The sequence below is a fragment of the Bufo bufo genome, chromosome 4, assembly GCF_905171765.1.
Source record: "Bufo bufo chromosome 4, aBufBuf1.1, whole genome shotgun sequence".
Taxonomy (NCBI): Eukaryota; Metazoa; Chordata; class Amphibia; order Anura; family Bufonidae; genus Bufo; species Bufo bufo.
In genome coordinates this window covers 148697899-148715418 of record NC_053392.1, presented here as the reverse complement: position 1 = coordinate 148715418, position 17520 = coordinate 148697899, and the positions used below count along the sequence as shown (strand labels likewise).

At 46.8% G+C, this 17520-nt stretch overlaps 1 protein-coding gene across 1 annotated transcript in view; it reads right to left on the bottom strand.

The window, feature by feature from the left end:
• HLTF (helicase like transcription factor) overlaps positions 1-17520 on the bottom strand; it is a 133701-nt gene that overhangs the window by 97743 nt on the left and 18438 nt on the right. Inside the window, exons 5-6 of the mRNA XM_040428034.1 lie at positions 15630-15709; positions 1233-1307 (exon numbers count right to left, since the gene is read on the bottom strand). Coding sequence (XP_040283968.1) covers positions 1233-1307; positions 15630-15709 — 155 coding nt within the window. The remainder of the gene's footprint in view (positions 1-1232; positions 1308-15629; positions 15710-17520) is intronic.

Here is a 17520-nt window from a genome sequence, read left to right as displayed (position 1 = left end):
TATATGAGCTTGCAGCACCATACCTTAACTACTTGCTAGTGAGCCACCACAACCTACCACTAGGTTTTAATACAGTTTATTTATAAGGTTAGGTATACTTTAAATGTATCTGTCAGACATTTCATCCAACAGCTCATTCAGACTATTATGTGTACACCAGATGTCGGGTCTTTGAAGATGGTGCCCACTCTGAGTGAGTGCCAAAGCTGCTGGGTGCCAGCTGTTTTACACAGCAGACACCCAGTGACAGAGTCTGATCGGCGAGAACACCAATCATGGACTCTTAACTAGTGATAAACGAACTTCAGTTTTGTAAGTTAGAGTATGTTCTGTATTGCATTATGGATTCCGTTACCACAGACCATAACGCAATTCCATGACGGAACAGCATCTGAGAGGTCAAATACCAGGAGCTCTGCACTCCCTGTGGCGAGACAGTGATAGCCATTTGGTTGTTATAGCAGCCTAGGCCTGTAATAGCAAAGTTCCTATCAAGCCTTGCCTGTGGGCATAGTAAATCTACCATAGACTTCAATGGTAAATCACTGCAGTCTATAAGAGAAGCAATCTGAATCACAATTTAGGACTATTAACTGCAGTAATAAATTAGTAGAACTGCAGATAGGGGACCAAGATCACAATTTTTAAATTTTCCCTTAAAATACCCCTAAAATAAGTGTTTTTAAAAAAAGGTTTTTAAAAATATAAAAACTTCAAAAAATTCAAATACAACCCTCCTTTCCTCATTTTAAAAACAAAAATATTTGTAAAAAATAATGATAATTGGCATTTCTGTCTGCGATGCGGATCAGTCACGACTCACAATTCAAGTCAATGGAGACAGATCCGTTTTCTCTGACACAAAAGAAAACTGATCCGTCCCCCATTGACTTAATGGTTTTAGAGACGGATCCGTCATGGTTATTTTAGAGACAATACAACCGGATCCGTTCAAAACGGATGCAGACGGCTATATTATCACGACAGAAGCGTTTTTTGCTGATCCATGACGGATCCAGCAAAAACGCTGGTGTGAAAGTAGCCTCCCTCATATGGCTACGTGAATGGAAAAATAAAAAAGTTATGGCTCCTGGAAGGCAGGCAGTAAAAAAAAATAAAAAATTAATTAAATAGAGAATCACTGTGGCAGGAAGGGGTTAAGCATGCCCATTGAAAAGACCCTGGAAAACAAAGGTTACAAAAAGAATAATAGGTAAATAATAGAAATTTACCTTTGCAGGCTCCATTTCTTGCGTTTTGTCATCTTCTTTTAAATCTTCAAACAATTTATCAAATTCAGACTTTAACTAAAATAGAAATATTCCAATACAATATATATCAGAGCTCATCTCTCATGAACTATCTGATTTACATTCAAGAGTTCTAAGCAGAAGTCTGATACAAGATGGCACTGCTGAATAAGGCAACATTCACAGGATTACTTACCTCCACATGATAGTAATCAGATCCTATTACTGAGGCTTTCCTGCCTCTACTGTCAACTAGATGGTATTACCTGAAACACTGTAAGCGATCAGGGGGCATCACAGTCATTAACTCAATACAGCATTAGGGTACATTCACATGCAGCAGATTTGTTGCATATATTTCTGCGTCCTATATTCATTTGGGTTGTTTCGGTGGCACGCGCATGGATTTCTGGAAACGACTTTCAGTCACAGAAATGTTTACAACACATCTACTGCTTATGAATAGGTGGTGCGTATTCTCATGCGAATCAAGCTTCGGATCATAGATCCAAAGTCGATTCGGTCAAACACTTCAATTTTAATGCTGTCTCCGTACAGCATTAGAATGTATTGGCTCCGTGGAGCCAAACTTCATTTCACTCAAACTCGCGTGAGACTTCAGTTCTGCATCTTTAAAAACATTTTTCAATTAAGAATCCGAAGTTTGGTTTGGTACCGGCTGGTGCCTCGGTACCAAACTCGACTTTGGATTCCTAATTTTAAATGCTTTTAAAAAACAGAAGAGAATACCAATTTCATTCACCGAAGTCTCACGCAACTTCAGGTGAAATTAAGTTTGCCTAAACTTAGACAATACATTTTAACCCCTTCGCTACCAGCACTGTACATGTACAGCACTGGAGTGATGTACAAACATGCCACCGGTTCGCAAAAGCAGCGGGCGTCATGGCCAGCGGGGGTCTCCACTGTTTCATTAAAGCATTGAAGTGAGATTACAGCATCTAAAAGGGTGAAAGACCCGTCCTCTGTGGCCAATGAGGATGCCAGTAATTCATTTTAATGCGCACGGCATTTAAGCTGCAATTCTTATCCAGCAGGTGGCAGGCCAAATGAGCAATTCTGAACAATTAATGAATGTTAAAATCCATGATTGTTTGTATTTTTATTAATTTTTTTATTGGATTTTGTAGGTTCAAATATGATCTTTAAAAATAAATTTTACAAAAATCTTAAAATATATAAAAAAAAATAAAAAAAAGAAGTTTAAATCCCCCCCTCTTTCCATAGAATAAAAAAAAAAATTTAAATACATAAATAACAAAAAAATATAAACATCATGGGTATCACCGGAACCGAAAACGTACAAAATAAAATACTAATAAAAGTATTTTTCCAATACAGCAAATGGCTTAACGGAAAAAAGGGTCAAAATGGCCAATTTGTTTCTTTTACCCAAAAAAAATCTATTAAAATGTGATCAAAAAGTCACACACACTCCAAAATGGTATAAAAGAAAAACGACAGATTGTCCCGCAAAAAATGAGCCCCCACGAAGCTCAGTAGATATAACTATAAAAAAAGTTATGGGGGTCAGAATATGGGGATGAAAAATGTTTTTTCTCAAAGTTTAAATTTATTTTTACACTATTTAGACATAAAAACCTATACATATGTGGTATTGTTGTAATCGTACTTACCCAAAAAAATGAAGGGCACAGGTCAGTTTTACCGAAAACGGAACGCCATGGGAACAAAACCCGTAAAACGGTGGAGAGGAATTACGTTTTTTCCCCCAATTCCACAATTTTTCCGCTTCCCACTACATTATATGCCATATTAAATGGTGGCATTAGAAAGTACAACTTGGTCCGCCAAAAATAAGCCCTCATACAGCTATGTGAACGGAAATATAAAACTAAAAAAGTGAATCAAAGATAGGGAAGAAAAATGAAACCGCAAAAACCTCCAGTATTCTAAGGGTTAATGTTGTACAGAGACAGCATTAAAATTGAAGTGTTTCACAGAAGTGACTTTGGATTGATGATCCGAAGCTCAATTTGCTCCACCCTAGTGGCGAGGATTAAGCAGCTCCCTGTGGAAGATCTGAATGTTTCTCCCATTTTCAGGCAAACAGAATTAGATCTCTTAAAGGGACTGTCCCATTGCTAACACTCTTGTCTCCTATCTACAGAAATGGGGATGTGCGTTATCGACAGGGGTCCAACCCCTGGGGACCTTGACGATCATGAGAATGGGGGCCCCAGGATTCTCCTGTTTGAATGGCGTTGTGATCATGTGCGTCACTGTAGGACTGCTGGAGACAGCTGATAGCTTCTCGCCCGTAGCTCTGGAGACAGTATGCAGCAAGCAGACGTCCCTCCTCTCCAACTGTCCTCCAGCGCCTTACAGGGGTGGATACAGAAACTACATGACAGGCTGTGACTGGACACTTTGTATATTGCAGCTTTCTTGTTCTAGTGGGGGACAACAAATAGAATATCAAAGAACCAGTGCATGGCAGGTAATGAAAGCATTAGAGAAAGCCGATAGGGTTTACACAGCCGGATGATGAAGGGTTTATCACTGGAGGGACAATACGTCTGTAGGATAGAAATAAGGGCCCGTAGTTAATACGGCTTCATTTACGTTTGTGTTGGAAGTTCCATTAAAATTGGTGGACAACACAGTGCAACATGCTGCACCATCGTGGCAAAATGGCAAGCCACATGACAGTCCCTGGGTCCGTCAGGCAGAGTCCATCATGAATTTACCCGGCATTTCCAGTAAAGAAGCAGAACTACAGAAATAGCGCAGATGTGAAGAAGCCCAAGCCTGGCATATATTACACTAGTCTAAGTAAAAGATCTTTAACCCCTTAACACTATATGACGAAAATATTCATTATGGAGCACTGCTACTTAGTGCTCCATGACTAATATATTCGTCATAACATTAAAACTGTCATCATGTCTATGTACATTGTGTGACAGTGCCAAGATGGCGGCTGGTACACACACACACCAAGAGATCTCAGCTAACCGGGACCAATGAGGGCGGTCCCAAGCCAGTGATCACTGATTGGCTAGTCTGTATAGAGAGGATAGTAATGTCCGGGACAGGTTCTGATCCCCACAGTTTGTGACTGTGGGGATCAGAACCTGGTGAAAAGTTTAGATGGCCTCCCCTGCAGCTCCGAGTGTGCCCCCAATCATTCAGGATGGCCGGTGCCCCAGCGCCCCAATCATGTTTAGGACGGCCAACAGATATAACATATTATGTTGCCAATTCAAGCAGTAAAGAGAAATAACTTGCATACCACTATACATTGTATATGCTGAATTAATGCTCCACCTCACTTGTACAGATTTATGAAAAGTGGTGTAAAGTAGAAAACTGGCTTACAGTAGTTGTCCATAGTAGATTCCACCTTTCGTTTTTCAAAGAAGCTCCTAAAAAGGCAAGATGGAATCTGATTGGTTGCTATGGGCAACTACTGTAAGCCAGTTCTCCTTTACACCAGCTCTATTACAGTACAAAGCAGCATTTACAATTATACAGGCTTCTGAGCTGAAAGCATCCAGCATGCAGAGCTCTCTCTGGTGGCTGAAACGGGAATAGATCTCCACATTGCATTATATTAACCAAGCTGTCAGCGGAGAAGAAGTCTGGTCAAGGGCTAAATGCTGCTACAGACTGAATACAGGACTTTACCGAGGATTAGTGCAAGTAATGAAATGTACTTCAAATCTATATATTAAAGTGTCAAATTATAATTAAAGATTAAAGGGGTTGTCTCACTTCAGCAAATAGCATTTATTATGTAGAGAAAGTTAATACAAGGCACTTACTAATGTACTGTGATTGTCTATATTGCCTCCTTCGCTGTCCGGATTCATTTTCCCATCACATTATACACTGCTCGTTTCCAGGGTTACGACCATCCTGAGAGGCCGCCACTTTTTCCTTTAGTGTGCAAGCTTGACCACTCCTCATGGATTACAGGGTGGTCTGTAACCATGGAAACGAGTAGTGTATAATGTAATGGAAAAAGGAGATTTTTGTGAAACTCACCTGTAAAATCTTTTTCTCGTCTTTTCCATTGGGGGACACAGACCATGGGTATAGCTTAGAGATATTACTAGGAGAGACACTATGCAAAAAAAGAAGCTCCTCCTCCTCGGGCTATACCCCCAGGCACCTCCAGGAGAACTTCAGTCGTTGCAAAAGCAGTAGGAGAAGGAGAACGGAAATAAACACAATGGAAACCATCACACCGCACACCATAAGGCGAAAACCATAAAAAAAGGGGCGGGAGCTGTGTCCCCCAATGGAAAAGACGAGAAAAAGATTTTACAGGTGAGTTTCACAAAAATCTCCTTTTCTTGTTCATTCCATTGGGGGACACAGACCATGGGACGTCCCAAAGCAGTCCATGGGGTGGGAAAAAAGAACAAATCCAACACCGCCTGGAGAAAACGTCCAGCAGTCAAACAGGAACCACAGCCTGCAATACCCTGCGCCCAAAAACAGCATCAGCCGAGGCCAGAGAGTGTAACGGATAAAACTTTGTGAAAGTATGTAAGGACGACCAAGTGGCCGCCTTACACAACTGGGAAACGGATGCGCGATTGCGTCTAACCCAGGAAGCTCCCACTGCCCTTGTGGAGTGAGCAGTAATCCGTGACGGCGGAACTTGGCCACGAGCGCGATAGGCCGCAGCAATAGCGGAACGGATCCACCGCGCCACGGTGACCTTGGAAGCCGCCAAGCCCTTACGAGACCCTTCAGGAATCACAAAGAGAGAGTCTGAACGCCGGAAGGAGGCAGTAGCCCCCAGGTACACCTTCAGAGCCCTGACGACGTCCAGAGAGTGGAGAGCGCATTCCTTGGGGTTCGCCGGAGAAGGACAAAAAGAGGGCAGGACCAGATCCTCGTTAAGGTGGAAGGGAGAAACCACCTTGGGCAAAAAAGAAGGCACCGGTCTGAGCACCACCTTATCCTGGTGAAAGACCAGAAAAGGTTCTCGGCAGGAAAGTGCGGCCAGCTCCGAAACTCGCCTGATGGAGGTTATGGCCACCAGAAAAACTACCTTCCAGGTGAGTAAAACCAGAGAGACCTCCCTCAGAGGCTCAAAAGGCGCCGACTGAAGGGCGCGCAGAACCAAGTTGAGATCCCAGGGGGGCAAGGGAGGCACATACGGGGGAACAGAATGCACCACCCCCTGCAGGAAGGTTTTCACAGGTCTCAAAAAGGCAATGGACTTCTGAAAAAAGATAGCCAAAGCAGAAACCTGACCCTTCAAAGAACTGAGCGACAGACCCATGTCGAGGCCGGACTGGAGAAAGGACAGCACCACTGGGACAGAGAAACGTAGGGGCGGGTAGCCCGACTTTTCACAAAAAAACAGGAAGGCCTTCCAGGTGCGATAATAGATCCGTGAAGAAGCCGGCTTCCGAGCCCTGATCATGGTTCTCACCACCGCATCAGAGAAGCCTCTCTTCCTCAGGATGGAGGTCTCAACAGCCACGCCGTTAAACGCAGCTGCCGTGAATTCTGGTGGAAGAGTGGCCCCTGAGACAGGAGATCCTCTCTGTCGGGTAGAGGCCACGGAACGTCCGCCAACATACGAGCGACGCTGGAGAACCAGGCGCGGCGAGGCCAATCCGGGGCGACGAGAATGGTTGGTATCCCCTCCGCCTCTATCTTGCGCAGCACCTTCGGCAACAGAGGAATCGGAGGGAAGACGTAAAGGAGGCTGAACCGCTGCCATGGAGCTACCAGCGCGTCCACCCCGTCCGCCCGCGGGTCTCGAGCGCGGGCTAGATACACCAGCACCTTGTGGTTGAGTCGGGAAGCCATCAAATCTACGTCCGGACGGCCCCATCGGTTGCAGATGTCCTCGAAAACCTCCAGATGGAGAGACCATTCTCCCGGATCCACCCTGGTGCGACTCAGAAAATCCGCCGTCCAATTGTCGACTCCCGGAATATACACTGCCGACAATACTGGAACATGCGACTCCGCCCATAAGAGGATCCTCGCTACTTCCCACATTACTGCCCGACTGCGGGTCCCGCCCTGATGGTTGACATAAGCCACAGCCGTGGCATTGTCCGACTGAACACGCACCGGGCGAGTTGCAAGGAGAGGAGTCCAGTGGGAGAGGGAATGAAAAATCGCCCTTAGTTCCAAGACGTTTATCGGGAGACGGGACTCCTCCGTCGACCAGACACCCTGAACTGTGAGGTTCCGGAGAACACCTCCCCAACCGATGAGGCTGGCGTCGGTGGTGACTACCGTCCAGGAGAACGGCAGGAAGGACCTTCCTGACGATAGGTTCAGGGAAGACTGCCACCAAGGGAGAGACGCTCGAACTTGCCGGGACAGAAGAACAGGAGTGTCTAGACCCCGAGGGCTCTTGTTCCAGAGGGCAAGGATCATTTGTTGTAGCGGACGCGTGTGAAATTGGGCGTACGGAATCGCCTCGAAAGAGGAGACCATAAGGCCCAGCACCCGCATGCACTCCCGAATAGTGGGACGTGGAGAGCGTAGAAGGAGCACCACTGCCAGTCGAATCTGGGAAACCTTGGAATCCGGAAGAAACACCCGAGAAATCGAGGTGTCCAAGATCATCCCCAGGAACGAGAGTCTCTGGGAGGGGTGAAGAGAGGACTTGGGGAGATTGATCAGCCACCCGAACCGTTCCAGGGATTGAACGGTGATTCGGACGCTGTCCTCGGCCTGTGGAAGATGTTGTCTAGGTATGGTAACAAAGAGATGCCCCTGGTGCGAAGAAGCGCCATGAGAGGCGCCAGAATCTTTGTAAAAACCCGAGGGGCGGTCGCCAACCCAAAAGGTAGGTCGACGAACTGGTAATGACGCCCCCCTATGGCAAAGCGCAGAAAACGATGGTGGGACTCTGCAATAGGGACGTGCAAGTAGGCGTCTTGAATGTCCACAGACGCGAGAAATTCTCCTGGACTCAGAGAAGCAATAACGGAGCGAAGGGACTCCATGCGAAACTTCCGCACCCGTAGAAACTTGTTGAGAAGTTTTAGATCCAAGATTGGACGTACTGACCCCTCCTTCTTTGGAACAACGAACAGGTTTGAGTAAAAATCTGTCCCTTGCTCTTCTGGTGGAACGGGGGAAATGACACCACGGTCCAGAAGAGAGGAGACCGCAAAAAAGAGGTCCGAGGCCTTGGCCGGATCCCCCGGAACGCGAGAAGGGAAAAAACGTTCCGGCGGACTGGACGCGAACTCCAACTTGTAACCGGACGTCACCACTTCCAGAGTCCAGGCGTCCAGAACGTGAGCCCTCCAAACCTGTTGAAAGGAGAGCAGACGGCCCTCCACCACGAGGGGTGGGGGCACCCCTTCATGCGGAGGGTTGCTTGGGAGCAGGAGGACGGGCTGACTGCGCCCGAGGCCGCCAAGAGGGCTGGGGCTTGAAGAAAGGCTTCTTGCGGGAGTCCTGGGATCCCCCTGCCGATGAGGACGACGGCGTCCTGGCAGTGGAGAAGCGACGAAAGGACTAGCCCCGGAAACCTGAAGGCCGAGACCGAAAGGGACGCTTGGTCCTGGGCTGAGGTAGAGGAGTGCTCTTGCCCCCAGTTGCGGCCGAAATAAATTCATCTAGTTGAGCTCCAAAGAGCCTGGACCCTTCAAAGGGAAGGTTAGCGAGGGAACGCTTGGATGAGGCATCAGCATCCCACACCTTCAACCAGACCTCTCTGCGCTGAATGACCGAGAGGGCCGAAATATGGGCAAAGAGGGAGCCGATGTCCATTGAAGCCTCACAGAGATATTTAGAAGCTTGAGACATCTGGATGATAAAATCCAGAGTATCTGCAGAGGCGTCCTGCTCTGACAGATCCTGGTGGTGGCGCTGCAACCACGTCGTAAGGGCTCTGGCGACCCAAGCTGACGCGAAGGCCGGTCGCAGGGAAGCTCCCGCCAGGGAGAAGATAGACTTGGAAAGTGAATCCAAACGTCTGTCCACCGCATCCTGCAGAGAGGAACCGTCTAGGACGGGAAGGGCCGTGTTCTTGGCTAACCTGGCCACCGGAGGATCTACCTTAGGGGAAGAAGTCCACTTTTCCACTGTGTCAGCTGGAAAAGGATAAAGCGTATCCATACGCTTGGTGGCCGAAAATCTTTGATTAGGACGATCCCAAGCTTTTGATATGACCGCAGTGAATTCCTCATGAATAGGGAACACAGCGGACTCCTGCTTTTTGGGTGGAAAAAGGGAGAACTCCCGACTAGTGGAGGGAGGAGAATCCCCTTGTATATTAAAAGTGTCACGGACAGCTGCCACCAACTCGGTTACCATGGTGGAAAGCTTAGGCAGGGGTTCCCGCTCCGTGACTTCGTCCGATCCGGACAATTCCCCTTCGGATTTGCGCTCCCTGAGAGGGGGAGAGTCAACCGGGCATGCCTCAAGGCGAGGGGGAGAAGCGGAGTCATCTGAGGAATGCTGCCGCTCACGCTGCCTTTTAGAAGTCAGACGCCCTCTGTGAGAGTCACTGAGAGGAGATGGAGTGGTGGGTGCCACTGGGGTAGTAGCCGCCATGCGCTCCATGAAGGACATTGCTGCCTTGGCAACTAAGGCCAGATCAGCTGCCGCATTAGACATGGCGGAGGCCCAGGCGGGTACCGCTGGTTCCGCAGGGGCAGAGGGAGGATCGGGCTGAGCAAGAGAAGGAGGCTGATCCTGTCTAGGAGCAGGGCATGAGTCACAGGAACCAGTGACAGAAAAAGGCCTAAGGCATATCTTACATGACTCCAGTGGAGCCTGAGAGGAAGCCTTGGAAGGCTTAGGGGCCCCAGGTTTAGGCATGATGGATTCCAATGTAAACAGATTTCCTACCAGTTTGCTGCAATTCCTACCACCCAGGCAACAGTAGAAGTCTCCGGTCACCGAGAACTGAGGAGCTGCACGGCCGCAATCCAGCAGAGTCTCCGGCGTAAGGAGAGACAGAGCGGGACGCCGAAGCTCCGCCCCCTAGAACGCGTCATAGCGGTGCGAAATAAGCGCGCGCGATTCAAACTACACCCCATAGCCTGGTACGGCGCAGCGGGGGTTAAGGAATGAAGGAGCGGACCGGCGGGGAGCTGCAGAGAGCGCAGCGGCCCCAGTCTAAAAGAATAACCATATGCAGAGGCGTCCTGTCTCTGCCGATATCAAGTTGCCGTTTAAGCTGTAGGCAGGTAGGAAAAGATAAGGAATCATCAGCCCTACCCAGAAGGCCCCCTCCCCTAGGAAAAAATGCCCCCAGCAAGTCCTTTTCTAGCTCACCCAGGCGGCCACAGAGCGCCAGACAGACGACATGAAGAGAGGGGGGAGGGGAGAGAGAGGAGGGAGATTGAAGCAGGCAATACTTATCTGCTCAGCATGCTCCCTCGATGTCCAGACCAGCAGGGATTCACCTCTTCAGACATCTGACTCCAAAGGAGGGCAGTGCTCTGGGGAGGGTAGGCAGCAGGTGTCCCAGCAGCTGGTGGGATGCCAGAGCTTACATGTCGAGCCTGGATCCACTTTTCTTCTGTGGGGGAATGGGAGGTAGCCAGGAATTACCTTCAGAAGACCGTGGCAGACACTCCACAGGGGCCAGGAAAGCGCAATGCTGACCTGCGTCCCCATCTGAAAACAGAAAATAACAAACAGGAGAAGAGTAAGAGTCAACCTCCTTGAACGGACACTAAGCAAAGACTGAAGTTCTCCTGGAGGTGCCTGGGGGTATAGCCCGAGGAGGAGGAGCTTCTTTTTTTGCATAGTGTCCCTCCTAGTAATATCTCTAAGCTATACCCATGGTCTGTGTCCCCCAATGGAATGAACGAGAAAATGAATCCAGCCAGCAAAGGAGGAAATATGGACAATCACAATACATTAATAAGTACCTTGCATTAAAGGGCTTCTGTCAGCCCACTAAACCGTTTTTGTTTTTTTTTGTTTAATAATAATCCCTACACTGCGATCTCTGCATACATAAGTAAAATAATAAATTTTCGTTCAGTAGAATTTGATAAAACGCTATTTTTATAATATGTAAATTACCTTGCTACCAGCAATTAGGGCGGCTACTTGCTGGTAGCAGCCGCATCCTCCGACCCTAATGACGCTCCCTCCGCATTGTGATTGACAGGGCCAGCGGACGGGATCGTTCTCTGCTGGCCCTGCCTGTTTTCATTCAATATCTGGCGCCTGCGCCGCGGCTGTACCCATCTTCAATCTGCGCAGGCGCACTGAGAGGCGGCCACTCACTCAGCCGCTCCATCCTCAATGCGCCTGCGCCGATGACGTCACATCTACACCCGGCGCAGGCGCATTGAGGAGCGAGCGGCCGAGTGAGTGGCCGCCTCTCAGTGCGCCTGCGCAGATTGAAGATAGGTACGGCCGCGGCAGGGCCAGCAGAGAAAGATCCCGTCCGCTGGCCCTGTCAATCACAATGCGGAGGGGGTGTCATTAGGGTCGGAGGATGCGGCTGCTACCCGCAAGTAGCCGCCCTACTTGCTGGTAGCAAGGTAATTTACATATTATAAAAATAGCGTTTTATAAAATTCTACTGAACGAAAATTATTATTTTACTTATGTATGCAGAGATCGCAGTGTAGGGATTATTATTAAACAAAAAAAAAAAAAACGGTTTAGTGGGCTGACAGAAGCCCTTTAACCCCTTAAGGACGCAGGGCGTATCGGTACGCCCTATTTCCCGAGTCCTTAAGGACTCAGGGCGTACCGGTACGTCCTAGCTTGAACTCAGTATTCCGGCGCCCGAGGGGTTAAACGGAACGGGATTTCGGCTGAAATCCTTCAGCCGGCATCCTGTGACAACGCCAGGGGGGGGGGTCAATTCAGACCTGCGGTTTGCTGCGCTTTTTGCAGTTTCTGATGCCCGCGGTCCCTGACCGCGGGGATCAGAAACTTTTGAGTGCCTATAATCAATATTTTTCACCCCCCCCTGCACCCCTGCACGATTTTATGCCGGCGGGTGGTGCGGGGGGGGTGTCGCATGCGGTGGGGGCGGTGCGGGAGGCGGGCGGTGCGGCAGGCGGGATCGCGATCCCCCGCCCGCCTCCCCATGAATGATCGTTGGCTTCTAGTGGTTATACCAGGGTGCCAGCACATTGCTGGCACCCTGGTATAAACGGCTGACATCTGTGCAGATGTCAGCCGTTTAACCCTTTCCATACCGCGGTCCGTACGGACCGCTGTATGGAAAAAGTTAACTGTCGTCGGTCAGGGAGCTCCCTCCCTCTCCATCGGGGGGCTGCTGTGCCTTTGCAGCCCCCCGATGGAGAGGGAGAGAGCCCCCAGAGAGCCCCCCTCAGCCCTGTGCTTACCCTTCCCCGTCTGCGAAGTTCTGAGCAGACGGGGAAGGTTCCCATGGCAACAGGACGCCTGCTCAGGCGTCCTGCTGTCCATGGTGCTGAACAGATCTATGCTGAAAGCATAGATCTGTTCAGTGTAAGTAAAATACAGTATAGAACAATATATATTGTACTGTACTGTATTATACAGACATCAGACCCACTGGATCTTCCAGAACCAAGTGGGTCTGGGTCAAAAAAAAAGTTAAAAAAAGTGAAAAAAGTTAAGATAAAAAAAAAAACATTCATCACTGAATAAAAAAAAAAAAAAAAAAAAATACACTACACATATTAGGTATCGCCGCGTCCGTAACGACCTGATCTATAAAACGGTCATGTTACTTTCCCCGCACGGTGAACACCATAAAAATAAAAAAATAAAAACTATGAGAAAATTGAAATTTTGCCCACCTTACTTCCCAAAAAAGGTAATAAAAGTGATCAAAAAAGTCACATGTACGCCAAAATAGTACCAATCAAACCGTCATCTCATCCCGCAAAAATCATACCTTACCCAAGATAATCACCCAAAAACTGAAAAAACTATGGCTCTCAGACTAAAACACTAAAACATGATTTTTTTTGTTTCAAAAATGAAATCATTGTGTAAAACTTACATAAATAAAAATAAAGTATACATATTAGGTATCGCCGCGTCCGTATCGACCGGCTCTATAAGAATATCACATGATCTAACCCCTCAGGTGACCACCGTAAAAAATAAAAAATAAAAACGGTGTAAAAAAAGCCATTTTTTGTCATCTTACGTCACAAAAAGTGTAATAACAAGCGATCAAAAAGTCATATGCACCCCAAAATAGTGTCAATTAAACCGTCATCTCATCCCGCAAAAAATGAGACCCTACTCAAGATAATCGCCCAAAAACTGAAAAAACTATGGCTCTTAGACTATGGAGACACTAAAACTTTTTTTGGTTTTAAAAATGAAGTTATTGTATAAAACTTACATAAATAAAAAAAAGGTATACATATTAGGTATCACCGCGTCCGTGACAACCTGCTCTATAAAATTACCACATGATCTAACCTGTCAGATGAATGTTGTAAATAACAAAAAAAAAAAAAAACGTGCCAAAAAAGCTATTTCTTGTTACCTTGCCGCACAAAAAGTGTAATATAGAGCAACCAAAAATCATATGTACCCTAAACTAGTACCAACAAAGCTGCCACCTTATTCCGTACTTTCTAAAATGGGGTCACTTTTTTGGAGTTTCTACTCTAGGGGTGCATCAGGGGGGCTTCAAATGGGACATGGTGTCAAAAAAACCAGTCCAGCAAAACCTGCCTTCCAAAAACCGTATGGCATTCCTTTCCTTCTGCGCCCTGCCGTGTGCCCGTACAGCGGTTTACGACCACATATGGGGTGTTTCTGTAAACTACAGAATAAGGGCCATAAATAATGAGTTTTGTTTGGCTGTTAACCCTTGCTTTGTTACTGGAAAAAAAATATTAAAATGGAAAATCTGCCAAAAAAGTGAAATTTTGAAATTGTATCTCTATTTTCCATTAAATCTTGTGCAACACCTAAAGGGTTAACAAAGTTTGTAAAATCAGTTTTGAATACCTTGAGGGGTGTAGTTTCTTAGATGGGGTCACTTTTATGGAGTTTCTACTCTAGGGGTGCATCAGGGGGGCTTCAAATGGGACATGGTGTCAAAAAAACAGTCCAGCAAAATCTGGCTTCCAAAAACCATACGGCGCACCTTTCACTCTACGCCCCGCTGTGTGGCCGTACAGTAGTTTACGGCCACATATGGGGTGTTTCTGTAAACGGCAGAGTCAGGGCAATAAAGATACAGTCTTGTTTGGCTGTTAACCCTTGCTTTGTTAGTGGAAAAAATGGGTTAAAATGGAAAATTAGGCAAAAAAATGAAATTCTCAAATTTCATCCCCATTTGCCAATAACTCTTGTGCAACACCTAAAGGGTTAACAAAGTTTGTAAAATCAGTTTTGAATACCTTGAGGGGTGTAGTTTCTTAGATGGGGTCACTTTTATGGAGTTTCTACTCTAGGGGTGCATCAGGGGGCTTCAAATGGGACATGGTGTCAAAAAAACAGTCCAGCAAAATCAGCCCTCCAAAAACCAAACGGCGCACCTTTCACTCTACGCCCTACTGTGTGCCCGTACAGTAGTTTACGGCCACATATGGGGTGTTTCTGTAAACGGCAGAGTCAGGGCAATAAAGATACAGTCTTGTTTAGCTGTTAACCCTTGCTTTGTTAGTGGAAAAAATGGGTTAAAATGGAAAATTAGGCAAAAAAATGAAATTCTCAAATTTCATCCCCATTTGCCAATAACTCTTGTGCAATACCTAAAGGGTTAACAAAGCTTGTAAAATCAGTTTTGAATACCTTGAGGGGTGTAGTTTATAGAATGGGGTCATTTTTGGGCGGTTTCTATTATGTAAGCCTCGCAAAGTGACTTCAGACCTGTAGTGGTCCCTAAAAATTTGGTTTTTGTAAATTTCTGAAAAATTTCAAGATTTGCTTCTAAACTTCTAAGCCTTATAACATCCCCAAAAAATAAAATATCAATCCCAAAATGCTACAAACATGAAGTAGACATATGGGGAATGTAAAGTCATCAAAATTTTTGGGGGTATTACTATGTATTACAGAAGTAGAGAAACTGAAACTTTGAAATTTGCAAATTTTTCAAAATTTTTGGTAAATATGGTATTTTTTTATGCAAAAAAATTAACTTTTTTGACCCAATTTTAGCAGTGTCATGAAGTACAATATGTGACTAAAAAACAATCTCAGAACGGCCTGGATAAGTCAAAGCGTTTTAAAGTTATCAGCACTTGAAGTGACACTGGTCAGATTTGCAAAAAATGGCCAAGTCCTTAAGGTGAAATAGGGCTGAGTCCTTAAGGGGTTAACTGTATCTACATGATAAATGCCATTTGCTGAAGTGAGACAACCCCTTTAATATAAGCTTCAAGTCAGGAAAGTAATCAATTTGTAACATTATACGTAGAATTAATGATAAAAGAAAAAAAAAAACATCCAAACACAGACCTGCTCTAGTGTCAACTGCACAGGAGGAGAGGCACCAGAGCCGGACCCAGCATCTAGTGATGGGAAGCGTTTCCCAGAACCTGAAATGTGAAGCATTGTGAGAAACGCTTTAACATGTAAACTCAAAAATAATATAATTATATATACATGCTATATAGTGTGTGTAGAGACATTGCAGGACAAGTTGTATTTTTAATGTCTCCATTTAGTGTATTGAAAAACAGGAAATTGTGTTATACAGCAGGCACCCATGGCGTAGAGAGCGGCATCAACTGATGACACTGCTCCATACAGCTCTCACACCCCAATAATGTACCATTACATCAAGAGTCGCAAAGATGTTAAAAACTGGATTTTTGTAATTACTGTAAAATCCATTTCTCGTTTGATGCATTAGGGGACACAGGACCATGGATATATGCCCAGCTGCCACTAGAAAAAGAAAAGTGTTGGCTCTGCCCAGATGGGCTATACCCTCTGCACAGACACTGAACTAACCAGTTGGTACAAAAGCAATAGAAGCACCAAAAACCAGAGTGAAGAATGAAAGCCAATATGACCTAAACCAGGAAGAGGACCAACAACCAACAATCACGGTAAACTGAATGAAAAAAGGGTAGGATCTGTGTCCCCCAATGCATCCAAGGAGAAATGGATTTTACGGCAAGTACAAAAATACAGTTTTCTTGTGAATGGCATTGGGGGACACAGCACCATAGGATATCCCAAAGCAGTCCCCGAGGGTGGGAACGAACAGCCATGCGAAAAAACTAAGGCAACGCCGCTTACAGGACCTTGTGACCCAAACTGGCGTCAGCAGAAGCCAAGGAATGGATGTGGTAAAATCCTGGAGAAGGTGTGAACTGAGGCCCAGGTGGCGGCCTTGCAGACCTGGGAAGCAGAAGCCCGATGCCTGACCGCCCAGGATGCCCCCTGAGCGGTCAACCTGAAAAGGGGAACACGAGCCTTAGCCACATAGGCTTCCTTAACAGCCGACCGAATCCAACGGGAGATTGTGGCCTTGGAGGCTTGTAAGCACCCTACGTGAGCCCTCAGGGACGACAAATAGGGAGTCAGAGTGATGGAAGGACTCCGTTAACTTGAGATATAGCTGGAGCGCCCGGACCAGGTCCAGATGATGGAGAGACCGCTCTCTGGGATGAGAGGGGTTGGGACAGAATGAAGGCAGCACAATCTCCTCATAAGGCTCCATTCAGACGTCTGCACTTTGGGTCCGGATCCGTTCCGCAATTATGCAGAACGGGTGCGGACCCATTCATTTTCAATGGGGACGGAAAAGATGCGGACAGCATACTGTGTGCTGTCCGCATCCGAATTTCCAGTCCGCGGCTCTGCAAAAAAATAGAACATGTCCTATTCTTGTCCACAGCTGTGGACAATTATAGGCATTTCTATTGTGGTGCCGGCCCGGTGTTTTGCGGATCTGCAAAACACTGCGGACGTGTGAATGGACCTGGGCGTAGGACAACCTTGTGCTGGTGAAAAACCAAAAAGGGAACCAGCATGAGAGCACCGCCATCTCACAGACTCTGCGAGCAAGCTTAAGAGACAAAGGAAAGGGAGATCTTGCCCGTCTGAGTCCGGACAGGATGACTGCAGAGGAGGGGAGTCCAACAAGTGAGAGCTAAGTAAATGGCCCTGAGCTCTAGGATGTTGATCTGCAGGGAGCTCTCCCGAATCATCCACTTACCCTGGGATGTGAGAGACCCGAAGACTGTCCCCCCCAACCCGCCAGGCTGGCATCGGAGGGGATCACCTGCCAACAGGGGGAAGGAAGGACCTGCCGAGGGAGACGGATCGAGGGTTCAGTCACCAAAGCAGGTCCAGGCGGACTTGAGGAGAAAGGCGGATCAGGAAGTCGAGGCCTGAC